Here is a 27,688-nt window from a genome sequence, read left to right as displayed (position 1 = left end):
GACCGGCGTGCCGCGTGCGTAGACCACACAGACGCACTAACCGGTAAGAGGATAACGGTGGCTGCTGCTACATCGAGCTGCTGCTGATGATGCTGATGCTGCTGCTGAAGCATCTGCAGCGCTGTTTGGCTGCTTTTTGTTTCATTCCAGATGTGAGACACTGAAGACTGTCATCATCAACACCAGCGTCGAGGATGTGTGTGAGTATTTCGATGCGACTTCAGAGCGGATGGATTCAATGCAAGGAATAATCCTACCGAGGAACAACATGACAGGCATCCTGCTCCCCTGACGATTCTCTCTGGGATGCAGTCATAGTTTGAGGCCGGACATGATTTTAATCTCAGGAGTTGCTGTAGTGGATGCGGGATGGTGTGCGCCGCACCCCGAGAAGAGATATTGATAAGGAGAACTCAGATCTGTCCTTTGATGCCTCTCATCCGATCCGGATTTTTCCTGGACTGTGGCGCACAGTGAGCATCTCTTGCTTTTTTTTCTGTGGGACTGTTTGGGGACCTTCTGATGTGGAGGGATTGTGCTGTTTTGTCTGAAGGGATCATCTGAGCACTGTTGCTCTCACCCCGAGAGGAGAACCAGGGCTGAGCTGCTCACCTGGTCGTTTCAACACACAATACTAAGTATGTGCAATGCGTGCGTGCGTGCGTGTGTGCGTGTGCATGTGCAATGCAACACACAGAATAGGGACTGACTGGTATGTGTCCTCAGAACCATTTATGACTCATCTATACCTTCAAAAAAGTCACCTCTCCCCTCTGCTCTGTCATTTTCCAGCCTTAATGGTGTCTCATGTTTTCATTCCCATCAGTTTGTTGTTAACAGGTGCTTTTTGAAGAGCTGGCAGCATCCCTTATCACTGACAAGTCACTGCAGAGCACAGAGTCACACCACACCACTGCAAAGCTATATAGATACATTAAAAAAAAACATATATCAGAGACTGTTAATATGGCCGTGTGTGCTCACATGTCCTTGCTTTGGATGCTGCACATGACGGAACGTGGAGGCCTTCAATCTGACTGAGAGGCCATTAAAGCCTGTCAGTGTTTTACTGGGCTTATATGCAGGCTGGTAATGGAAATTCACTAATGGCAGGATGATCAATAGAAGCCATGGCCAATTTCCTTCACTGGCCCTCTTCACAGGAGGAGATTATATACAGTAGGTCATGGATAGTAGGCAGTAGCCGGAGAGTACTACAAGGCTTGCATGGCATTGCATGGCAGCAGTGGATGTTTGTATACAGTGATTATGTGTTCAAACATGGCATGAGTTTGGATTTTAGTCTTCATTTTAGGTTTGCTTTGCTCTGTATCTCTGTGGAGAGAGGTGGATGTGTTGTTTGCCAGTATTTACCACAGAAACCTTGATTCTGACATGAACAGTGTCACAAAATGCTCTTTTGATGGGGTTAAACGTGCCTGAATCACAACTCTATGGGAGATGACTGGGTGTAAATATCAGAGGTGTGGACTTGAGTCACATGACTTGGACTCGATCAGGCTTGAGTCATAAATTTGATGACTTTAGACTCAAATTGACAGAATCAAAAAGACTTGTAACTTACGGAGGTCGTTTTGTCTCATTATTATTTGTGTGACCGGATCGACAGTCCGTGTGTTAATGTGTAATCTGTAAATATAAAACACCTTCTACAGATACAAAAAAGATTTGTGAGCTCAAAAAAACATTTTGCAAATGTACAACAGATGTGCAAATATGCAAACAAATTTAAAAAAAAAAAAAAGACGTTTACATGCACAGTTAAGTCAAGCTTCGGTTATAGTTGGCCATTTAAATGGACTACTGTCATTGTCTCAGTGTACAAGCTTGGGAGGAGAATTGATTGTACGTCCGACTTCCCTACGATAGGTGGCAATATGCCTCCTTTCAGCTTGTGAGTATCAGACTCTTTTCCATTTGACCCATTATGTCACAGACCAAACATCGACAAACAAGTTAGCTATGATTAGCTGGTGGCAAACTGGTGGAGAACTTTACAGCTTTGTACATTTCGTCCATCCAAAAAATGCATGGTTCTGGGTGTAGATTTCGGCATGTTGTTACTGGCTGCTTCTTCTGTTACACATTTTATGCTATTAAACATCCGAGTCAAAGCTAGGGACGGAAACTGTGGAGCATATGCAGAGGGCCTTGGCCAGTTTGGGTTCGATTGACTGTTTACATGCAGGAGGAGTTCAACTCAAAATCAGATTATGTGGGTGTGTTAATCTGACTGTGAGAGATTTGATTTAGTCCGATTTCAGTTGGACTAATATGTTTACATGTATTTTAAAAGTCCAGTTTTAGTCGGACCAACACAATAAATCGATTTTCTTTAATGTCATGTAAACGTACTGACAATGTGTAAAATGAAAATCCACAAGCAAAAAGTTGTAAACCGTAAGAAGATTTTCACAAATGCTTTTCATTTATTTCTAAATTAAATATATTCACAAATATTTTTTATTTGTGAAATTTATTTGTGTATTTGCAGATCCATTTTATGTATCTAAGATGTGCAAAAGGTGTTTTATATTTACAGATTACACATTAACACAGACACTGTGTCTCAAATCACATACTTCCGTCAGTACACTTCCATTTAGTTTACTATGTGCCCTATGTACTTATTGGCGTAGTGTGTGAACCAGAAATGACGGCCGCAAATTAGCTAGTTAGCAAACTAGCATTAGCATTCACGTTATTGTTCGCGGTACCAAATCATTACAGACTGCTAAATTAACCCAATAAACATACTGCTGGCTCATATCCGACAACAGTATAGTGGTGCTTACTGCAAAAAACACATGTAGGCTATTTGTACAATGCAGCGACGTTCACGGTCGCACCACAGTCCTCAGCCGTTTCCAGTTTGAAAAGTCCCCTTCCGCTACGTAGCCAAGATGGCGACCATTGAGGGCAAGAAGTGTCCATAGTTCCACACTCAACTTCTTGACCGTTTTGAGTGCACCATAGGGTACTCATAGTGCACTGCACTTTTCCATACTTCTCAGTGTGAACGCACTTCATCTTCATCTTCTAACCGCTTCATCCTCTTGAGGGTCGCGGGGGGGCTGGAGCCTATCCCAGCTGACATCGGGCGAGAGGCAGGGTACACCCTGGACAGGTCGCCAAACTATCACAGGGCTGACACATAGAGACAGACAACCATTCACGCTCACATTCACACCAACGGACAATTTAGAGTTATCAATTAACCTAGTCCCCAGTCTGCATGTTTTTGGACTGTGGGAGGAGAGAACCGGAGAGAACCCATGCTGACACGGGGAGAACATGCAAACTCCGCATAGAAGACCCCACACCCGGGATCAAACCGGCAACCCTCTTGCTGTGAGGCGACAGTGCTAACCACCACACCACCGTGTCGCCCATGAACGCACTTATGCATTCAAAATATTATGTGTAAGTACAGAAGTACGCAATATGAGACACAGCAACAGATTGTTGATCTGTTAACACGAACACTATTGAGACAAATCGACCTCCATACAACTTGACTTGGATTTTAACACCAATGACTCATCAACTCACTTGGACTTGAGCCTTGTGACCTGGAAATACTTAATACTTTACCCAAATCCAAAGTTTAAAATGTAGGTAATTTAAAAATTGCATCAAAAATCAATTCATTTCCCCTCATGTCCTGAATCAGCTAGCATTATTGCTATTAGCATACGTTAGCTTAAAAGCTAAGGAAGTTGTTAACCAATTTGTTTTAACAAATAAATGCATGTTTTACGATGTATTCATGATTTTTGTAAATTTAATAATGGCATTACTTTTGGTGAAGAGCACATTATGACTTGTTTTGGACTCAAAAATCAAAGTTTAGGACTTGGGACTTGACTCAAGACCCGGAACTTAACGTAGCTGCTTGTGACTCGCACGTCTGGTAAATATGTCACTAGCTGAGCAAAGAGAAGCCTCAGTAATTAATTTCTGACACAAACAGACATTTTTATGTGTATATATCTGTTTGTCACCATGACTTTTTTTTATTCCCTCCAAAATATGTTCAAAGCAGTCTTAAAGTTATTCATAAATAGACAACAGTTTCCTAACTATTTGGACAGAATCAGGTGCTTTTGTGTTTTATTTACAATAAAACATATCCCATTAGTTTCTCAGCATTTAAACATGACCATCCATAAACTTAGAACTAATAATTACATGGCTCTTTATTTACAGGCACTAATCTAAAGAAGGCCACCGTATGAGACAAAAAACAGATCTACGTAAATCATGCACATTGTGTTTGATAAATAACTACAGACTACCGGATTCATGTAATAATAATGTGCTCAGATGATGTCACATGTCCTGACATCATCAGCTTGCTCATATAAGGGTAATGATTTCAGTTTCAGATTATCGGAAAGCTAATGGATCAGCAGCCACTACATACTTTAAAACACACTTCAGACAGGCCGCCTTGTCTAGAAGCAAATTTATGTGAATCAGCAGTATAAGCGAGCTGCAGGACTGAAACCAGATCCCGACTCCTCACACTCAGAATCTCATTCCCCTCAACCAGCCAGTCCATAAAATAAAGCTTAATCAGATCATACCCAGCACCTAGTTTTAACATGATGTGTGGAATCATCCTAAAATCATTCCTACAGCAAACCTTTGTGTCCACATGCCTGCTGAGGTAACAGCTTTCTATCAGTCAGTCAACAAACTGATAAAACAAAACCAGTGAAAGGTTTGTCTTAATGCCCAATTATTTACCTTTTCTGGTAAAAACGAATCTGATGTTCTGTATGAAAATGTAGGGATATGAAGGTGCTTTATTGAAGCAGGTGAGTGGAGTTAAGCTTGAAATCAGTTGTAAACACTGACATGTCTGTCTTCCTTTGCAGCCTTTCAGCATGGCTGAGAGGACACTGGATCCGGGCTCGGTCAGCATCCCCATGGAGGAGACCAAACTCCACAGCGGAGCACCCCCAGAGGCACCACTCCTCACCCACTTGAAGAAGGTGGAGAACCACATCACTGAGGCTCAGCGCTTCTCCCACCTCCCACGCCGCTCCGCTGTGGACCTGGAGTTCAATGAGCTGTCGTACACCATCCGCGAGGGTCCCTGGTGGAGGAGGAGAGGTACTGCAAAGCTCAGTTCACATAGTAACCATGATGGATGAGCAGGCAAGCACACCACCCATGATGATCAATATCTGGAGTGCAGACATTTCAAAGGAGGCATAAAAACAGCCTGTGTGACATTTAAGAAAAATATTTTCTCCTCAGCGTCAGTCTGTCCCTCTTGCTTTCCTCTTTTGTTCTGACACATGTAGCCCAGCCCTGCCCTCACACACACACACACACACACACACACACACACACACACTTGCAGACTTCCTCCATGTTGTAGCAGCCAGTGTGCTGGTAAGCTTTGCTGCGCTCAGCAGAGTTTAGACATAGTAAATAATTTACACTCGCAGGTTGGCACACTGCTTGCCTCTCTTTTCCCTGTGTTGTCTGACGATAGGCAGTGGCAGTGAGTCAGGCCTGTGATTGATCTGCTCATGAACTATTAACAGCATTTCAACCGACCACCTTTATTAATTATAAGCGTCCAACCTTTGGTCATCTCTGCTTGTCAACTAAACCACCCTCTGTAAACTGTTATATTTAGCTGCTCTTGTTACGGTGTGTATATTTAGCTGGGTGGGGACAGGGACTTCAGAGAGTCCTCTCTTCACATTCTCTGTATTGTATCCTTAGGGGCGACCCTACATGATGCATTGCAAGTCGTCTTGTGTTATTTTCAGTCTTGTGTAATATTGATGTGCATTATGAAAGCCTGGCAGAGGAGTGTTTGTTGTTGCTTGTGTAACCTGGATGTATGGAAAGTTTTCATGAGGAGGATCACGGCTAGAAAGCTTTTGATGCACATGTTTTTCCTCCAGTGGTCTCATCAAAACCAACCTGTGGTTTCTGCTTTTGTTTGTGTTGTCTCTTCAGGGTGCCTGCTTCAGCTCATCAGGCTGATGATGTGTGAACAGGAAGTGTCTCAGCTTTTACTAATTAAGCGGTGCCTTTCATAGAGAGGCTCACCTGCCATTTTACTCTCTTTCCAGTCTGACTGAACCTCCCATCCAGCTCCTTTAAGTCCCTCTCTGCTCCTCCAATTACCCCTGCCACTCTCACCAAATAACATAAGCAGTGTGTTGCTTATATTTGACATATGCTGTAGTTCATTCTGAGGGGCTTGTCGGCGTTTGTGTCTCATTTGACAAAGTAAGCTCGGAGGTGATTCTCTGCAGTGCCTGTCTGCCTGATCAAAGCTGTAAAGCAGGTGTAATCGCACAGAGCTTAAGGCTGTTGTTCTGCGGTGTGCTTTAGTAGTCAGTGATAATTTCCCCCTTGGAAAAAACACATCATTTTATGTTGTTTCTGCTGAATTATATGCAGTCATACAGCTGGTAGAGGAAAAAAGGATGACGTAAACAATGAGCCTTGAACCCGTGATGTCATTAGTGATTAAATGTGTTTAAGCCTTTGAGTCACTAACACGCTACTTATGAGTCATACCTTAAAATATCTGCGGTGAACGGGAAGAGAGTACCAAGAGGAAGATATTGTAAATGCAATAAATGTAAAAAAAAAAACTTTGTTTTATTGTAAAAGGGCTAAGGAGGGTTAGGTGATGTATCAGCTTCCCGTCGTCTCCATTTGTTAATGCAGGTTCCTTCTGGCAAGGGCAGCCATTTATCCCTGTTAGGATGAAGCTGCCATGACCTGCTTTCATGTTGAGGTATTCTCCTAACTGGTGAAACACTAGCCCAACCACAAACAGTGGCGCCACTTAGGGGTGGCCAGTGGGGGCCAGGGCCACTCTGATGCAATTTGCTAGGGACACAAACCTTTAAAAAATCAATCTGAGAAATAGTCCCTCCAAAATTATCGTGACAAAACCTCCTGGCCAATGCATTCTCATCCCAACTCGTCAAATATCGCTGCTTGGTCAGTGGACTTTCACGTCTACATAGGACATGCTTAGTATCCTCTTAGACATCTTTTGCTGATGTTCTAGGACACTGTGTCAATTTATGCTTGTTACATGCATTGTGCTTTTTAAAACACACTTTGTTTTCACAAGAAATGTATGTAAATGTAATTTATTTTGACCAAACCAGAGTTGGTAATTGTTGGAACACTGAACTAACTAGATGACTAACGAGAAAAACTAAAACGGTTTTGGTGAGATTTATTTTTTTCTGTTGTGTTTGAATTAAGTATGTTTTTTGATGTGTTAACAAGGCAGTTAAGATAATGTTAGTCTTACTTTGGGGAAAGAAAGCATTTTTAAATGGTGTACGGTTGTATTCTTATGTTAAATTAAAAAATTGAATGGAAGAATAGGCCAAAATGGCCCTTTCAAACTAGTGAGTTACACACTCAATGTCATTTCAACAACCGACGTGTGTTGTCATCAAAGCAACTAACAGAAATCGCCATTTTCTTTTGTTGTACTCACATGACCATAGCAAATAGTTCGAGGTCCTTTCTACTCTTTTTATTTCAATGCGTCCTTGTCTGTGGACTTTCACGTCTACATGTGATACACGAGCCTGCTCTCACTCCGAAGTCGTCGAAATCTGGCGCTTGGGCAGTGACTTGCAGCTTTAGAAACCAACGAAAAAAGCGTCCTTAAATGTTGGCATGATACGCCACCGTTTGCCGTTATACATAATGGTGCCTGGCGGCATCAGGGGGAAACGTGGCGGGACATGGACGAAAGTTAAAACGGCGAAAGTCCAAGTGGGGCGGTGAGGTGAGTCCAACAAACACCTGAGTCTGACCTGACACCGGACTTTCACCCAAGAGAGCGGTCTTTGCATCCCGTAAGATTCCAAAGCCAAACCCTGTTCTTTTTCCCTAAACCTAACCATGTGTGTTTATTGTTGAAGGGAAAAAAACGTAAATTTGCGGTGTTGTATCGAGGTAGTGCGTTTATTTTGAAAGAGACTGTATGTAAACGTTAAATTACTGTGAAAATGGAAGTGTATTTTGAAAGAAGAGAACTGACTGAGAGTGTCAACAACCAACGCACCCAGGGTACCTTGGACTTCGTATGTGGACGTGGAAAGTCCATGATCAAATGTCAATATGTGACGAGGTCGGAGTGAGAATGTGTTGGATACATATGTGCAAGGTATCCTCCTGTATCTGTTGATGACGTTCAGGGATGCTGTGTCAATTTATGCTTGTTACATGCATTAAGCTTTTTAAAACTACACTTCCACTTTCACATGCAGCTCATTAGTTGCTAATAGTCTTTTTCAAAATAAACTTACAACTTTGGTAAAACACCTTGTATTTCCTTGTGCAACAACAGCACAAGGTTAGGTTTAGGGAACAAATGCAAATGGTAGTCTGTGGTTTGTTTTACCCATCCGCCTCTCCTCCCACTCACTCTATAGGGACTTTCCAGCTCCTTATATTACGTTGTTACCAGCAGAGTTTCTAACTGATGCTGCCAGATGCATTATAAACTGACACATCTTTCATAGAGGTTTGATACTCTGCCGGGTCGTGCCCAGCAGCATATACCGCCACAAAAGGTGCCTTTTTGCATTGGTGTCTGATGCCGAAATCACTGACAAAGCGGTGGTATTTGACAACTTGTGAATGAGAACGAGCTGCCCTGGCTCATGGACTAATTTGAAGAACAATGAACTGCCTAACATGTATATACAGATACACATTAAAACAAGATTGTTGTGTAACTCAAAATGTTGACGGTACCAGTATTGGTCAGTGCACTTCAGATAATTAGTAAACCGAAGTAAGAAAAGAAAAAAGAAACCGAAGTATGCTATTTCTTAACTCTCATATTGACATTTTTCAACTAGCTTATATACTACAACAATACAATAGTGAAATTCATTTATGACTTTTGGTTTTGGTGTTTTCAGTGGTTTCATCTGGTCACCCCTAGGAAAAATCTCTGGGGGCACAGCTGGCTACAAAAGGGGAAGGACAGGTCGAGGGAGGGGGAGCAGGAAAATGTTTTCATGCTTCTAGGTGATTTCATCTCTGCATTTTATTAACTGCCATCATGTCTCTCCACATAAACATTTGTCAGAATGAAAAGAAGTATGGTCATTACAGGGAAAAAAAACATATTTTACTCAACATGCGCAGTGCTGCTCGGATCATGCTCCTTTTAAAATGCATCGCCATGCAGACGATAACTCAAATTTATGACTGTGATGCAAAGTAATTCATAGTGCTTCACCATCAACATTTTGTCACTGTCTTGCAGAATGGTTACGAACATGTATGATGATTAGGTTTGATCAAGTTGTCTTTTTAGTTTTTTTTTTAAAAAAGCAGTCTTGTATTTGTTTATTTATTATGTTGTAGACCAGATGGCCAGACAGGGAAGTCAAAATGATACTCCGTGTATTTGCCATATGGAGAATTGTAGCCCTTTCTACAGAGTCTGGGTATACTATCTACTAAATGTCCTGATGGCAGCGTGGTAGATCATTAGCAAATGATCAAGCACATCAGACAGATCTCATTGCTAAGTAATCACTTTATGTTAAACTTCCTGTGTGTGCAATTTCACAGCTTGGACAAATTAATTTAGTTTAAAAGATTGTTTCTGTCATTAAATCTGCTTTCAATTTGTCATAATTAGTGAAATTTGCTTGAATTGAGCTGATTTATGCAGCCAAATTGTTTTAATTTAAAAATAAGATATGGCAAGCCCAGAAGTTTAAAACATTTACAGAATAAATTAGCCTAATATTATTAACAAAATGTGAAGAAGTAACAGTTTTGAAGTCCTGTCAAAAACGTCTTTGTCTTGTGTTGCAGAGATGTTTACTGAACTGAGCATGCCGACCAGCTAGCCCCGGCTCATCCTGTCTTATAATACCAATTGTGCTTCAAGAGGCACTAGTGAGTCACTTTAGCGTGTTTAGTTTAGTGCTCCAGGGACTTTTTTTGGTAGGCTGACGCAGAAGTTAGCGTCGCCATGGTTCCCTCGTTAAAAGCCAGTGGGATTTTTCCGTTTTGGATTATTGCAGGAAGTAGACTTGGTGGCAAACAAAAGTTCAAGATACTTACATGTTTTATTCAGCAAGATAATCTCCACAAATGAACACCACTTTTATGATTTCACCAAAAGTAAAAAGCTAACATATCGCTATAAATGATCTACACCACGGTTGCGTGACTTAACATCACCAGCACAGCAAGGCTGTAATGGTGTTCAGTGTGATGGAGTTCTGTCGTGTCAGTAAGCATTTATTATCAACCGCCTTTTTTAAGACACCTAAAAGCTTCACAGTTCACGAGTAGGGTATTTACTGAAGTATTTTTTTGTTTAAGAGAAAACATGAAAGTCTCTTAAGCTTGTGTTAACGACAGACCTGATTTCAGGCATCTAACCAAAAACCCACTGACTTTAAAACAAGGGAACCAGGAGTCCTAAAATGCTAATTCCTTTAGGTGTTAGGACTCACTCCTGCCCCTCTTTTTTAGTTTCTGATGTTTTGAAATACCCCTGATCTCTCCTGACAAGCTTACTTTTTATGTCTTTGACTCATAAGTAACTGGAAAAGCCTTTTGGGTACATCTTGCTTTCTAAGTGCCATTTAGCCAAGCTAAGCAAGCTAGGCTCAGCTACCTTGCAGGCTTAGGCAACCATTTGTCTCAAGTCTGCGATCATAAATTGTCTCAATCCAGGCATTGGTCAAAGCCAAAATATGTCCAGAGCCAGATAATCTGAGGTCCGAAACTAAAAATCCGAAATCCATAGTTTTTAGGCAAAGACTGTCACAAAACAGAGAGGAACAAGCAGGACACACAATGCAACTATGACAGCACAAACTGTACCAAAAAAAAATTCAAATGGCGTCGATATATAGTTTTGATATGGTTGTTTTCTTGCTACTATGGTTGTGCTAAAACTGAACTAAACAAGCCATAATGTAAACTACAGGCTGAGGCCTTAACGGTTATAGGATAACAGTGCTCTTCTAACTGGCTCTCAGAGTCTCAGCAGTTTGCTTAAATTGTGCGTATTCTTGCCAAGCTGTTAGCTGTTGGCCTGTAGGTGAGATGTTGCCCCCAATGAGTTTTAAATGTGGCCAGGCCTTACATACAACTGCGTTTGTGAAAAGCTGTATAAAGCCTTTGTGGCTGCAGAGGGAGCTGTGTGAAGTCTGATAAACTACCTCAAGTGATGTCATTTGAGTCAGTGTCAGTTGCTCCCATAGAAATAAGATGAGAGTAGATCGGGCATTCCCATTCAAATTAACAAAGCAGTCTTTTTCAAAATAACTACGTCGGTAAAACATCTCGTCTTTACGTTTATTTCCTTGTGCAACAAAAGTATGTGGTTAGGGTTAGAAAAATCCCATCGTAGTTTGGCTCAACATTCACTTGGGAAGCAAAAAGCAGCCTCCTGAGTGGACCTATCCACCTCCCCTCCTGCCCACCCTTTAGGGACCCTTCATGTTATGTTGTTAAAGGCTGTGAATCATACCTCTGTGAAAGGCGCAACAAACCCGAAACTCTGATCAAACTGTTGGTGGTCGAGTTGCATTGTGGGTTATGTAGGCACCAGCTAAAATGTGCTCATGACAGCATTTTGTTTGAAAAAAAAGTTGTTATTTTGATGAGGTGAAATGCTTTTTTAAATCCAACAGTGTGACCACAGTGTCTCGCTGTGTATGTTTGCAAGTGTTAATTAACCAAGATGTGCAAATGTCTAACAGGTATTCATCTTCTTATTGCACCCCAGTAGATGTGATCAAAGAACCTTATTCACCAGACTTCATGCAGACAACTCATTTAAAAATAGTAGAATAGTAGAGACTTTATGTAACATTGTAATAAAGAATCAAACATTGATAAAGTGTGAGGGGAAAGAACTACAATCCATCAGATCACCCTGGTTCATGGAAATATTACCAGTACATTCCTGGCGTGGGAATTGACTTGTCATTTGTGCCAGTTTGAGGCATGTAACAAACCCTCCTCAACCGTGACTCATAATAATTTGTCTAACAATTACTTTGAGATTTCCTGAGATCACACTCAGCAGATACTGTCACATGTTGTTAAATCGACGTGTCTTTGACGGTGAGGTGCACTACATACTGTGTGGCTCCCATGAGACTGTGGGTGATCAGGATGTGCCTGCAGCCTCGCACAGATAACACCATTATTATGCGCGACCTACAGCACCGGGTTAGATCATCAGTATGCACCACATGCCAGAGCAGGGCTGCTTCACTGACAGCAGGCTGCTCTGCTGTCTGAGTGGAGGCTGTCTGATGTAATAACACTGCGTGGGAGGAGGGGGCACTGCCATTAGGCTGCTTTACTCATACAGCAAGGGTTTAAGGGGTCTGGCAGCTCTGCTGAGACCCTAATTACACAGCTCGAGACAGGAAGACGCATCTCTGAGGACAATGGTGAAATGGGTGAGGCGAGGGAGACGGGTGACAACATGGCAGGATACTTAGAGCCTTTTTTTAAACCTCCCATATCTGTCAGATCTAAAACTGTTTTGTTCTTTTATCATAATGCTGAAGCCATCTTCAGAAGAAGGCCGTACCACTTCAGCCATTTTTAAAACCGCAGCAGGGAAGTAATGCCTGTGGTTTCTCTGTTGGTGCCGCTGAGGGAGCCATGATCTTCAATCTTTCTGTACTCCTTTTTCTTTTCATGTTTTGCTGCAGACCTGCTGCCCAGTCCAGCATCTTTATTTTTTATTCTTTACAGCCATCTTCACCATGAATTCTTGCTTTCCCCTAGACCAGGGATCTTCTACATTTTTTAGGCCAAGAACCTGTTAGCTGACAGAGAGACGGAGCAGTGACCCCCTATGACATATGTTGTATAAAATTGAGTTGCATATAAAAATGGGCCTAAGTGCAATGTATAAAATACCCTTTTATGGTATGTACATCATGTTTGTTTCTGAGGTGCATGGACGGTTTTTAAGAGTCTGTTGCTTGAAAAGTTAAAACGATTCTTGTGTCTCACAAAAACGTCTGTGCACTTGCAATAATACAGCTAATTGGCCGATATGTTTCAATAGTGTGTAACTGTTTGAACAGTGATTTATGCTAACTAGCTAATATGGTTGCAAAAGGATTCATGGGTAACAGTTAGCCCAGTGGTTCCCAGCTGGAGGGTTGCGGTCCAAAAAGTAGGTCATGGGTCCATTCTGAATGGACTGCAAGTGACTCGGGAACATGTCAAGTTTGTAAAAGACGCACGTTATTTTGGAGTACAGTAAATTTCCAGCACAGAGCTTTTATTTTGAAGTGCCATTTTATGTTATAGAGTTAGCGACTAGCGGACAGCTACTTGACAGAGACAGCAAACTAGCCCTACGACATGGCCAAACGCAAGTATGACGCAGAATGTATTAAACTGTGTGGACCTTGAACAAAATACTAAGGAGAAATCTGGACCCTGTGGCTGGACCAGTTGGGAACCACTGAGTTAGTCTATCATCAGTCCTGTAAATTATCATTATTGTTATTTATAGTTTAACCTGGGAACCAAGTTTTCTGGTTTCAAACCCATTTAGTTTTGGTCGAAATGCTTTGAACGGTTCGAAATTAGGTGCAGGAAGTGGAGCAGAATTCATTCAATGCAGAAAATGAGTAATAGGAGTTTTATAAAGTTTTTTTTAAAAGTGAACAGACCAAGCAGACGGACCATGATTAAAATAACAACTGGGTGAAAGCAAACTGAATACAGAATGTAAAATAATTTCGTGTCGGCAGTTGTTAATCTTGTTAAGAACAAACATCAGCCTCTGTCTTGCTTTCATACCTGGCTTTCTCTGCAATTAATTTCCCACATGAATACACTAAAAAAACAATGGAGGAGCAGGGTATCAACTAAAAATGTAATTTCATCCATCAATAGTTGACCTGTACTCCCCTGTAATGTGAGGGTGGAACAACATAAATTCAGTAACATGTTTTAAACTTACCTTTGATCATGTTTTGTGAAAAAAGCACAAAAAAAAAAAAAAAAAGCTCACTTTTCTACAGTTGCTTAGATTTTTCATTATATATTTTTGACCTTTTTGGAGTAAAGCTTCTGATATTGATAATTTCAGACCAATTACAGCACTATAAACCACACATTTTCCCCCTCTTTGTCAGGTTACAAAGCCCTCCTCAAGTGTCTGTCAGGAAGATTCAATAGCAGAGAGCTGATTGGCATCATGGGGCCATCTGGAGCCGGGAAATCCACTCTGATGAATATTCTGGCGGGGTACAGGTGAGATGTGGAAGATCAGACTTTTGATTTAATGTAGCGCTTAGAAAATGGCTCCAATGTCATTTTGATTTCTGTTGGGAAACAGGGAGACGGGCATGAAGGGCCAGATCATGGTGAACGGTCGACCGAGGGACCTGAGGACCTTCAGGAAGATGTCCTGCTACATCATGCAGGATGACATGCTGTTGCCACATCTCACTGTGAGGGAGGCCATGATGGTGAGGTTGTCTTAAAAAACAATATCAACTTGCAACACTTTATTAAATCCTTATGTTCAATAATAAGGTGCTGGCTTGTGTCTGTCTTTCAGGTTTCTGCCAATCTGAAACTGAATGAGAGCATGCAGGTCAAAACAGAGCTTGTAAGTCTGAATATACTGATTGCATTATGATTACATGTACAGAATTGTTTTGCTTGCCACATCTCCCTCACTCCCTGGAGTGCTCTCTGTAAGACATTTTTTTTGACTTGAATCATTTCCCTGAGTTTATTTTTTTATCTGGAGCATCCACTTCAGAAAGCTTCATTGGACGCTTCTTGGGATTTTCCACCATAGCTCCTGCCATACTCCTGGCTGCTGCTCCATCGCTATGTTTTCTCCCCCATTCCTACCCGCTTTAGCTCTGGCTGGTCAACACATTCTCATTCCGATCCTGTCACAAATCAACGTTTGGTCAGGGACTTTCAACGTCCACATATGACATGAAAGGTACCCTGGGTGCGTTGGTTGTTGACGTTGTGGGACACCGTGTCAAGTTATTCCTGTTACATGCATTGTCTTCTTTAAAAATATACTTCTATTTTCACAGGAAATCTAATGTTTACATACAGTTTCTTTCAAAATAAACGCACTACTGCGAATTGACTTTTTTTTTTCCTTCAGCAACAAACACACATGGTTGGGTTTAGGCAACAAAAACATGTGGTCAGGTTTAGGAATAAAGAACAGGGTTTGGCTTTAGAATCTTATGGGTGTTGGACCCATGCACCACCCCTCCAGCGCACCCTCGTTGGACTTTTGCAGCCTTAACTTCGTCCTCGTACTGCTGCGTTTCCCCCTGACGCTGCCGGGTGCTGTTAAACTATAACAGCAACTGGCCACGTATCATGCCAACGTTAAAGGATGCCTTTTTGTTGGTTTTTGACGCCACAAGTCACTGCCCATGCGCTGGATTTCGACAACTTGGGAGTGAGACTGGGCTCGGCTGGTTGATGTGAAATGCATCGATTCTGGCGTGCCAGTTCAGGAAAGCCACCACAGACACCAAACCATGGATGTATATAGAGACCTGGATATAGGAACAGCTCAAGTCTCTGAAGCGAATTTGACATGGTGGGCAAACCATTTAATTATAACTTCCAGGTCTATCAAGTGATGCCATGGGGCCCCAAAAGACTTTTCTCATAGACTTACATTTAGCCAGTTATGTCTACATTTGGGAGCAGGTCCTCATCTATGGCTACAATGTCCTTTCCTTCTTTAATAGTTTCCTTGTCCTTGTTCCTCATGAATGGTTATGTTGTCAAGTTTGAAATGGTCTATAGAAATATTATAAGATGAGGTCATATATACCATGACGTGAAATCTTATCCACACTGCCCGACTGTATTGTCAGTTATGTGCGACAACATGTAACCACATTCGTCTGTGTTTGTGTCTCAGGTGGATGAGATCCTGACTGCTCTGGGTCTTCAGGAGTGTGCTCAGACACGCACCAACTCTCTCTCTGGAGGCCAGTGTAAAAGACTGGCCATCGCCCTCGAGCTGGTCAACAACCCTCCTGTCATGTTCTTTGATGAGCCCACCAGGTATGGTTTTACACACATAGTTTGAATCTGCTTGAATCCAGATTTAATAGCACGTCTGTTTTTCTGACTCGTCTTGTATCCCATCCCAGTGGTCTGGACAGCGCTTCCTGCTTCCAGGTGGTTTCCCTCATGAAGTCTTTGGCCCAGGGAGGACGGACAATCATCTGCACCATTCATCAGCCCAGTGCCAAGCTCTTTGAGATGTTTGATAAGGTAACTTGAGTGCTCATAGTGCTGGATGCGTCTAGCGTTCCATTAGCTGCAGCTCAGACCAGGGCACAGGTTAGCATGATTCATTTTATCCAGCTGACAAGCAGCGCAGCAGTCGATACCGGGCCTATTGTTTCGTCAGTTGTTCATATATTATTCACAGAGTCAGTGTGTTGGAAACAATGTTGATTACTGTGTACCTGTGTTCCCCCTCCAGCTGTACATCCTCAGTCAGGGTCAGTGTATATACAAGGGCACAGTCCCTTACCTCATCCCTTATCTGAAGAACCTGGGCCTCCACTGCCCAACGTATCACAATCCTGCTGACTTCAGTGAGTCACACAACTCCTCCAGTACAACTGTGTGTGCCTGTGTTTGTCTGTGTCTTTGTTCTGACCAGCTTGTCCTCTCTTTCCCCAGTCATTGAGGTGGCGTCAGGGGAGTATGGGGATCTGAATCCAGTGCTGTTTGAGGCGGTCCAGGGTGGACTGTGCTCTGAGGAGGGCAAGAAGAACTCCAGAGATAAAAGTGACTCTTCCTGTCCCTCTCAATGTCACAGTGTGAGTGATAGCAGCCATCCCACCGAGCACTGACACCATATATTTTATATTTACTGACGTCACAGCCTCGCATCACATAATAATGAAAATGCTCACAACATCGAAAATATCCACCTTTAGTTATCTCAAAGAATTGTGCGATAATGGGAAACTGCATCAGATTTCATTGATGGTTTCTGATTCTGATGGCTCATTAAACAATTTATCTACTCTTTTAAAAGTAAAGGTGATAGTGTTTAAATCTACAAATCCACAGTGTAAAATAAAAAATATCAAGCTACAATAAAACAGTGTTGGTTGCATCAATTTTGACTAAAAATACTCTAATAACTCTATTTTTAAGGTTCAAATAAGTAATTACTGCCAACCAAAGAAAAAAAGTGAACACCCAGTGAATAGTGGGACATTTTAAGGTAAACTATGGTGGAATTGATGGCTTCCAAGGGCCCTAGGAATGAGTCCTAAAACCTGGAATACAAGTTAGCATTTTAGCACTACTGGTTCCTCCTCTTGAAGTCAATTGGTTTTTGGTTAGATGCCTGAAATAAGGTCTTTGGTTCTCACAAGCTAAAGAGACTTTCATGTTTTGTTCTATATATCAGTAAATACCCCACTCATGAATTTTGAAGCTTTTATGTATCTTAAAAAGGTGGTTGCTAACAAGCCACCAGATGAAACTACGGGGTGTCATCACGCCAAACAAGACTCCGTTTAGTCATTCGACCGCAGTGTAGTTCATTTATAGCCTAGCATTATCTTTTTACTCCTGGCCATTGCATCTACGCTCAAGAAATCATAAAAGTGATGTTTATTTGTGGAGATTGTCTTGTTGAACAAAACATGTAAGTATCATAAATGTTTGTTTGCCACAGAGCTTATCTTTAGTCATCTTAAATCCAATGGAAAAATCCCATAGGCTCTTTAAGAGGGAACCAGGGCTACGCTAACTTCAGTGTCGGCCTACAGAAAAATCGTTGCATTTAGTGAAGCCTAATCTGCGCAGACAGCTGTTTAAAATCACAGAAATACCCACTGTGTATGTGTGTCTGACTTATTAATCATATATTTATTGGTTGATCAGCTCCCAGTCTGTCTGTGAGCGGCAGATTCCCTCACTCACTACAGTGGGCGGTGAAATTAATCAGTGAATCAATATATATTAACACCACTGATTTCCTTCTGTGGCGCTGATATGAAAACTACTTTGGTTTAGTAAATGTCTGCTGTCAGTGAGCCTGGTGAAGGCAGTTTGGGTGAGCTCTCTCCTCTCAGCCGCTGCTGACAGACGACTGCTTCAGTGGGCAGAGATACTGAATGCAGGTTGGAGTAGGTGTGGATTGAAAACTACTATCTCTGTGGCGATAATAGTGACACTACCAATCACACTGCGTGAGAAAATATGATGCTGTCTGCAACGTAACAGACTTCTCCAGTTGCACGACATGAAATAAAAGTGTTGCGCGACAGTTTTTTCTGTTGAAGATGCGTCAATTCTGTCAAGTGACAGTCTTCAAAAGTATTGCGCCTCCAGCCGCATCTTTTAACCATCTTAAAATTTAGTTTTCAACATTTTTAACTAGCACATAACATATCTAAATATAACGGGAAAGCTCAGCTGTTCTTGGAACACAAAGTGAAAAGGGGTGGAACTGAGGAAGGGAAAATTGTCAGCTACTGTTTGTAAACAGTATCGCTATTGAACATGGAAGTGAAAGCCAACACCAGGCAGCATTTCACCTCGCTATATTTGTGTTTTTTTGACACTGTGTTCGTTATTTTGTAGCTCTTGGATACATGCTGCTCACAGTCTGGCACCTTGTCGCCACCTTTTTATAAAGTCCTGAGCTCACCTATGCTGAGGGAACATCTCGAACATAGCAAAATAGAAAGAAAATACAGGCAGAGGGCAGAATGTCTGCAGATAAATAGTCAGGCACACTTCTACTGGGTCAAAAGTGATGATTAAGAGGGATTACTTCATTGTTTTGTCTGTTTTTTCAAGGAAAATCCTGCATAGTATACCTTAATCAAGCATTAATAATATTTATCAGATAAAACGAGTAAACATTAAAAGACCCATGACTCATTTTTCTATTGTCAAATGTTAACAAAATCCTTAACTCAACTTATTAACTTGACGTAAGACTGAACACTAGGCCTATATGACAAATAAATCAGATATTTTACTGCATTTAATAGCTGCAACTGCATTTTAGTTGTAAAAGCTTTGATTACATTTGATAAACAACCTCTATTTTGATGCTTTTTTTTTACACACTCTTGCACCATATTTAAAGTCAAAGTGCAAACAAAATCCCCAGAGTGAATCAATTTATTTTCATTGTGAATTATAAAATGTTCAGCAGACCACCAGGCACCCCATGGCAGCCCAGATTTGAGTATCACTGCCGTAACCCTTTCCTGTCCACATCATCTAAACCGTTCCTTCTCTCCTCCAGCTCATCGATCTGTCTCCTCAGCCTCTCTCAGCTTCCTCTCACTCCCTCTCTCAGCCTCATGAGCTGCTTTTGATAAGAGCATCAGCTAACTGCTAAAACTATAAATGTAAACCACCAAGAGCTCTCTGATATACCATTACTCCTCTATAGTGCAATTTTGCCCCCGTATGCCTTTAAACATCTTATCAGTTTATTGATTTTCTCTGTTGTCCTCTTTGTCTTCTTGGGTTTTTCTGTGTAGGCATCAACCAGTAACTCTCACTGGGTGGTGCAAAAGAGGGGAGGCATGTGAAATAAGTTTTTAAGCACAGGGTAAGGAACTTTTTATTTGGCTTAGGAGAGGGACATACAACTTTAAATTGTTGTATTTTACATTTATTTGAAATACCCTTTGAACTCCAAATCCTGCTGGCTGGGATCATCATGTTTTCTTTAAAAATCACCAACATTTCATCATTTATCACAGCCAAAAACTTTAAAAACAGAAATTTTTGGATTTTTTAATTCTTGAGGCATCATTTGCGATGAAGGCTTTCATCATCAAAATAATTTTATTCTACATGCGTCATTTAAATTTCGCCAAAACATTAAATATTTGCACTAATCAGATCTTTTAAAAAGTATTAAATTCTACACTCCTGCATGCATGATAATTGTGAAAAACCAAGGCCTTTTTCAACTTTTAACTTTTACCTTTCAAACATCACACGTTAAGTTTTTAAAATCTATTAATGCCCGCCGTACAAAGTTACTGATATGGCCACTGATGCATACAGTTTATTTGGAAAGGCAGTCATAACATATATATATATTGGTTCAATGGTGTTCATTATGTCTTTAGTTTCTGATAATGACTTTAGTTGTTCTTTTATCTCAGACATGTTGGGATGTTGCATACCTTGACAAACTTCCGCCTTCCTCCTAGCATATTGCTAATGCTAGCTGTGTGCACACTGTAATGTGCACGCTTGTGCTTGTGTGTGTGATGTGTAGGCTTGTTTAATTTTGGGGGTTTCGTGTGTGACTGTCATGCACCTGTAGTCTGCTGAAGTTCACACACAGCTTGTGTAATGATGCAATTTGCATTTTGCTAAAAAGAAATAAGCTGGTGATAACTTTCACTTCTATGCTATTTGCTCATTGCATCAGCTCCAATACCTACATTTGTTGTGAATTAGGGCTAGCAGTTAAAAAAATAAATCTAATTAATTACATTCTCATTTACATTAATTCATCTGAATTAATCGCATATATCAACTGATGCTGTAAAAGTATTAAAAAATATTAATTTTACTGAATTTTGCCAGATGTGTTGTAGTAAAGCTGCTACATTTCATACACAGTAGTCCCCCTGTTCTTTACCACTCAAACTGGTCTACAGTCCACTGCAGTCCTATTTGCAAGGGAGTTAGTTAGTCAGTCACAAGTAGACATCAGAGGCTGTGCTAGCTCTGACCTCTGGGTTCACTGCTAAAAGCTTTGCGTTGAGGTGATATTTCAGGCTCGAAGTTCTTCGATGGTACAAAAATTCCTTACTGCTCCTATCAACAGTTCCATCTGGGTGTTTTTTAAAAATGTAAATGCTCCATTCTCGGGGCCGAGCAGTGTCGTCTCGTCTGCCTCCATCATGTTACAAAGCCACTGTGGTCTTCAATGATGCACCGGGTCAAAGGGCACCACAGGCACCATTAATCAGCCCTAATTTTTTTAATGCGTTATTTATTTCTGTGATTAACTCATCGAAATTAACACATTATTTTGACAACCCTGGTGTGAATATTTAAAAAAAGGTTATCAAGGTGAAGAGGGTGAAGATTAACCAAGTCACACCACAGTCACCCCGCTCCTCTGATAAGTAAAATACAGTCCCTAACCTTCCACTGCCAGTCAAACTATCTGCTATCATTCATCACCTAGAATTTGATACAGACGCAATGTGCACTGGAGCGTGTTTGGAGGTTTAAATTCCTTTAGGGACAAAATGTATATGTACAATGACATTATAACATTATTAGGATAAAGTGAGTGTCTCCTCAGCATCACTCTGGGACAATTTGAATATGTTTTTAACCATAAACTTGAATAATTCTTATGTCCTACATGAAGTAAAATTCACTTGCCCTCGAAAAAACATTTTTGTTAAACTAGCAGAGTATTTGTATTCTTCTACTTTTCACAGTGTGAGAAAAAACTATAATTTGTCTCTTTTGTTATCTTATATTAATGTGTGTATTACATATCTGATTCCTTGATCTCGCTGTCTTTCTCCACAGGACACAGGAACCCTTGAGAAACACAGCTTTGCCACCAGTACATTCACACAGTTCTGCATCCTCTTTAAAAGAACCTTCGTCACGATATGCAGGGACATGGTAAAATAATTATTCTGTTAACTAATACTGTGAAAGGCATTATTAAAACAGGTTGAACTTGATTGAAAGTATCAGTTGAGGGTATCTGAGTTGTGTTGATGTTTATTATCTGTCTTTTTAAAGGTGCTGACCCACCTCAGGGTGATGTCCCATATTTGCATTGGAGTGCTGATTGGCCTGCTTTATCTCAAAATTGGAAATGATGCCAGCAAGGTTTTCAACAACACTGGCTTCCTCTTTTTCTCCATGTTGTTCCTCATGTTTGCCGCCCTGATGCCCACCGTCCTAACCTGTAAGATGCTAGCGAGGGATCGGAAACATTCATTTGACTTGTTGTTTTTGTGGTTGAAGTGGAAAGTCTTTTAACGCTGCTGTTGTTCCACAGTTCCTCTGGAGATGTCCGTGTTTATAAGGGAACATCTCAACTACTGGTACAGCCTGAAGGCCTATTACTTGGCCAAAACCATGGCTGATATACCATTCCAGGTAACGGTCGAAGGACTGAGCACACAATGGTTTGAACACGAATACAATATATTTCAAATTAACAACGTTCTCTTTTCCAGGTGCTTTGTCCAATCATGTACTGTAGTATAGTGTACTGGATGACTGAGCAGCCTCCAGAAGCGGGTCGCTACCTGCTCTTTATGGCCTTGTCCACATCCACAGCCCTGGTGGCCCAGTCCCTAGGTCTGCTCATAGGGGCTGCATCCACGTCTCTGCAGGTAGGCAAACCTGCACACCTTAAAAGGATAGTTTGGAATTTCTGAAGCAGGGTTGAATGAGGTTCTTACCCATAGTCAGTGCATTACCTACAGAGGATGTTGATCGACACGACCCCAGTTTGGAGAAAAAGACAGAAGTATCTATGTGGAAGCAAAGTGATGTACTGCTGTGGACAGGTCCGCTGCAAACTATGTTTTAGCCCCCCAAAAAATCAATACCATTTTAAGTATAAGCTATATTTAGAATATTTTTACCGTTTACCCTTGCTGTCATGGGGGTCTATGCGGATTGACTGGCTTCTGGAGCCAGCCTCAAGTGGGTGTTCAAAGAACTGCAGTTTCTGGCACTTCCTTTGTGGCTTCATTTATCAGGCCCAGAGGCTGCCACTTGGTTTGAGCCAATCTGACAGCATCCAATCAAGCTGGAGGAGGGAACCATGAAGAATCATTATGTTATTGAGTGCCAGTTGGGGAAAAAATGGAACCAAAGTCAGTTTTGTTTGCATACAAAAACTATATTGTGGTAAACAAAAGCAGATTGCAGTATGTTAAAGGTGTGGGTTGAAAATTACGAGATCAAGGCAATAGGGGGGCGTGAACAAGTAACAAAACATGTAGCTCAGCGTGTGACGTAAACAGTGACGTACTCTGAAGGAAGCCGCGGCTGGTCAGTCCTTCGGTGATTCTCTCATAAGTTGGCCCATCCTTCACTGTTCCCGTCATTTGACGTTTAATGGCCTCTTTGTTTGCGAGGACAAGCAGGGCGCCCAATTCCTTGTCTCCTGAGTTGCTCATCTTTACAGTGTCTTTCAGATTTGTGTTTCCCTCTTGCTACTAGCTGCTCATTCCTGCTATCAGCTGTTTCCTGTTAGTCCACCGCCAGTGGGTCACACTTGCGGCGTCATCAACAGCTCCTCCCGTGGTGGAAGGGTACCTCATTCTTTTTTAACCAAAAAGGTTCCACCAATATGTCTACCCTACGAGGTGGATGATTGGCCACCTCGGATCAACTCGCCAATCCGGCTCTGTGTGTCTAAACGCTCGTAGCTTGCCGGCAAAACGGCCCAACATTTGCCAAAAATCTGGTAGTGAAAAGGGGCTATAGTTAATGAGCTAATGCTAAGCTAACGTTAGTTTGACAGCTGAAGAAGTTTTTAACAAACTTGTTTAAAGAAAGAAATGAAAATTTTATAAAGCATTCATGATTTTTGTAGATTTAACTCTTGTTTAGGACTAGAAACTCAAAGTTTAGGACTTGGAATTTGAATGCAAATATCTGAGACTTACCCATGACTTGCAAAACCATGACTTGGTCCCAACTCTGCCAGTTTGTTGATTTAATACCACTCATTTGTTCCACAGGTGGCAACCTTTGTGGGTCCAGTCACAGCCATACCTGTGCTCCTCTTCTCTGGCTTCTTCGTCAATTTTGACACCATTCCCAAATACCTACAGTGGAGCTCTTATGTTTCCTACGTCAGGTATTGTCAGCTACTTAATGTAGTTTAAGACAGAGAGTTTAGACTTGCTAAAATTATTTTGGCCAGGCTCTCGCTGATCTGAAACGATTCTCCTTTTCTCTTCAGGTACGGCTTTGAGGGGGTGATTCTCTCTATCTATGGGATGAACCGGTCGGAGCTGGAGTGTCCGGACCTGTCGTGTAAGTTCCAGAAGCCAGAGGAGGTCCTGCAGCTGTTGGATGTGGAGGATGCAAAGCTCTACGTGGACTTCATGGTGCTGGGGGTGTTCTTCCTGATCCTCAGACTGGCTACGTACCTGGTTCTGCGCTACAAAGTCAAGTCAGAGCGTTAAGACATCCAGAGGCTGATGGATTTGGATGCTTGCACATATCCCAGCAGTGTGAGATAGTAAGCAAACATATAGTCTCTCTTTCTCTGTCTCTTCTTTACATACATGTACAAAGGCATTAACTACGAGTGTGCTGCACTACCAAACTGTACAGTATAATGTTATCTTTTGGGCTTTGTTTTTCAAGAAAAAGGAGAAAGTGTTGTTCTACCCTCTGCCCATTTTTAGTTCTCCTTCAGGTCATAGTATTTTTCAGATCACCATTACCTGTCAGAGATATTGTGTATCAGCACTATACATAAACGAAATACCCAACAAAGTAACAGAAAGCATGTGTCTTTAAACTGAGAAATTTGGATTTGTTCTTATTTGGCTGCCACATGAAACATGAGTGAAAGCCTCGGGGTTTATGGGGAGCCATAATAACCATCTTGGTGCAGAAGTGTCCAATAATTTGTAGCTTCTCAATACAATGCCTAAAAAGATAATCCAAGCCACATCAGAAGTCCGTTCATTGGATGTACCAGGAACATGACTTCAAGATGGAAGCCCTCTTATTGCCATCGGGAAATGTCGAAACTTTCAGTGCCGGAAAACGTTTGTGCGGCCTCTCGCTGTCCTGTAGGATCATCTCATCAGGTGTCTTTTACCAAGACGCTGAACAAGATGACTTTTCTTTACGGAATACGACCATGACAAACCGACTGCCAGTGGATGGCTCTCCTCGCTTTCCATCTCCAGTGTGAATCCCTTTCGCAGGACCTTCTGCCCATCGACGGTGGTAGAACGTTTAGACGTGGATGAAATGTTTGTGAAAATGTCCAGCAGTGTGTCTTATACAAAGACTGATATAGACTCACCCTGCGACCGGCTCTATGATTCCTTACTTGCTCCTTATCTTAATATATCATGTTTGTTTCTGCCATAACTGAGGAAGCATTCGGTGAACTGGGAGCATTATGCTAAAGCAAGCATGACTGCTGTCTCCTTCCTGATGCAGAAGGCTGCTGCACGGACACAAAGGTGTTTTCAGTGAAGTGCAACAGCCTGTTCTACGGTTAAAAAAGTCTAATTGTGTTGTTTTGACACGATTCTTTGAACTGCTTGTTTCCACTCGTTGTATGACTCTTTAGCTGCCTCCTTCCCAAGCTGCGAAAGGAAATAACCTGTTATTTTTCTCCTTCTCTTCTTCTGCTTTGCTGATGTCTGACAGATGTGTGTTGTCCAAAACAATGCTAGATACTTGAAATGCTGGCTGGGCAGTTTTTGTGCCTCTGAACTAGAATGATTTGAGTTTCCTCTGCTTCATTGTTTGCACATACACCTTATGTCAACGAACATGCTGGTTCACAAACACACGCACACACACATGCACATATGCACTCAGACATATACACGAAAACACACACAAGCAAATACACTCTTGGCGATGTTTAGAAGAGCCTCTCCTTGTTGCAGGGCAATGCAAATATTTTCCAATAGACTTGCTATGAAATATTTCTTACTTAAACTATGCTACTTAGTAATCCTTATTATAATGCATAAAATAATGTGAGTATATAATCAATGATTGTACAGTGAATATGTCATGCTGTAAACAAATGTACATTTGCACTTTTCAATGTATGTTTATTCTTTTTTATTTATTTGTATTTGATTTTATTTTTATATATCTATGTGATGAGTGCTGCTTGAAAGTATAATTGGAAAACAGCAACCGAATGTTGCATGTTCACATTAGGAATGAAATTTATGAAATATTAAATTTCAGAGTAAAGCGTTTTCAAACGTTTTTACTTCCAAATGTATGTATCCTGCCATGTCTGAGGAGCTGCAAGTCCTCTGCTTTCCGCTGAACATTTTTAGAATATCTGGAATCGAGTGCGTCACTGGTGTAGATTTAAAAAAAGAAGAACAAAGAATCAGAAGTGAGAGAAGGTAACACAGGAATGTGTGAAATGTGCTGGGAGGAAGACTGATAATCAACAGTCAACCAAATGCATCATTATGTAGCTAAAGAGACTGGCGATCTCTTTAGGAACAAACTGGATCAGAGAGCAGATCTGCTTCACTGTTCAGTCCTGCACAGACTGGAGGCTGCAGGTGGAGATTTGGATTCTGTCATTAATAGCAATAGTCAACATTGTGATGTTTAATTGTTATACCTCCCACTGCTGTGGCATCAGTCAGTTCATATGTCTTATATTAAGAGCTTGATTTGAGTCATTTTGTTCCGACTGGTTTTATTATGTGCAATAACCATCCAAAGGTGTTTTAACTCTATGAGACCAGTTTCGTGAAGGGAAAATGTGACGCTGCAATGCGTCTGTTTTTCATCTGTTCATTGTGTTTTTGTTGCTTCTGTTCAGAAACTAATTTGGTGGACGTGTTTACTGGATGGCCCTATTACAGATTTAATTACAGGGACAGAAACAGAATCAAAATAGTGAAATGTACTGTAGATGGGTGCTGGATAAGCTAAAGCCACTGGGCAGATGTTGCCATCTGAATGCCAGACCCCGTCAAGATAATTGGTTCTCAATGTGTAGCATGGGAGAAATACTGGGTACAGCCAGTTTTACTGCCAACACAGCAGATATGTGTTTTAACCTTCCCCGAATTATATAAAAAGCCATGAGTTGGTAGTAGACCTGCAGGTATGACTTTGTATGATGAAAAAAAAAAAGAAACGGCTCCAACCTCGGAACAAAGCAGGGATAATTAGTGTTGAAGTCATTAACCAGTCTGGGAACGTCTCGGCCTGAGGTTGTAAGGCCCGTGGTACCAAAGAAGAAAACAAATCATCCTTCCTCTGCTATGAAATGTGAAGCGTGCAGAGTGAGATTATGTCGTTAAATGTTCTCATTAATTTCCTGACCAAAGAGAGAGCTCTGAAAGGACGTCCAGTGGGAACCTCTGCGATTTTCCTCATTTCTTTCTCATGCATAAAATGGCCACGCTCCTGAAGATCTGTTTTCCAGTGTCCCTTTTAGGTCAGAAACGTGATCATTACTGACAGATATGATTTGGCTCCAGTGGAAAATCTGATTCAGTGTAATCATGTGCAAGCAGTATTCTGGAAGTGACTGTGTGGGATGCAGCTGATGAGACTATGTACAAAATCCAAAAGCTTTTTTCACTCTCTTCAACACTTTTTCTTTTAATCGTGTCACCATGTCACCTGTTTGTCATAATAAGCCACCTGACTTCAGTGCACTCTATCATGCATGGTAAACAATAATATGCAGGCTATCCCTACAGAAAGCTACAATTGTCTGATCAAAAGTTAGTCATGGAAAAGAACGCTGTTAAACACAAACTGTTTTTAGTTTTGTTCGATATCATTTGTTTATCATTTACAGGTTACACCATGGTTTCTCAACTCAAAAAATGCAAGTTCTGTATACTGAACGCTGTTCCAAGGATTATAA

The 27,688-nt window shown here is 41.3% G+C and overlaps 1 protein-coding gene across 1 annotated transcript; it reads left to right on the top strand.

Annotated features, from left to right (window-relative positions):
• Positions 1-45: 45 nt before the first annotated feature.
• abcg4a (ATP-binding cassette, sub-family G (WHITE), member 4a) lies at positions 46-27,688 on the top strand. The gene is made up of 15 exons (XM_050041379.1): positions 46-473; positions 4,905-5,142; positions 14,196-14,313; positions 14,399-14,531; positions 14,624-14,674; positions 15,977-16,122; positions 16,212-16,335; positions 16,550-16,664; positions 16,753-16,892; positions 21,625-21,723; positions 21,847-22,015; positions 22,109-22,209; positions 22,290-22,448; positions 23,811-23,929; positions 24,035-27,688. The coding sequence occupies exons 1-15, from the start codon at positions 363-365 to the stop codon at positions 24,258-24,260; spliced, it is 2,049 nt and encodes a 682-aa protein (XP_049897336.1). The 5' UTR covers positions 46-362; the 3' UTR covers positions 24,261-27,688.

This window comes from Epinephelus moara, chromosome 3, assembly GCF_006386435.1.
Source record: "Epinephelus moara isolate mb chromosome 3, YSFRI_EMoa_1.0, whole genome shotgun sequence".
In the NCBI taxonomy this organism is placed as follows: Eukaryota; Metazoa; Chordata; class Actinopteri; order Perciformes; family Serranidae; genus Epinephelus; species Epinephelus moara.
This window is presented reverse-complemented; position numbering and strand designations above follow the sequence as displayed.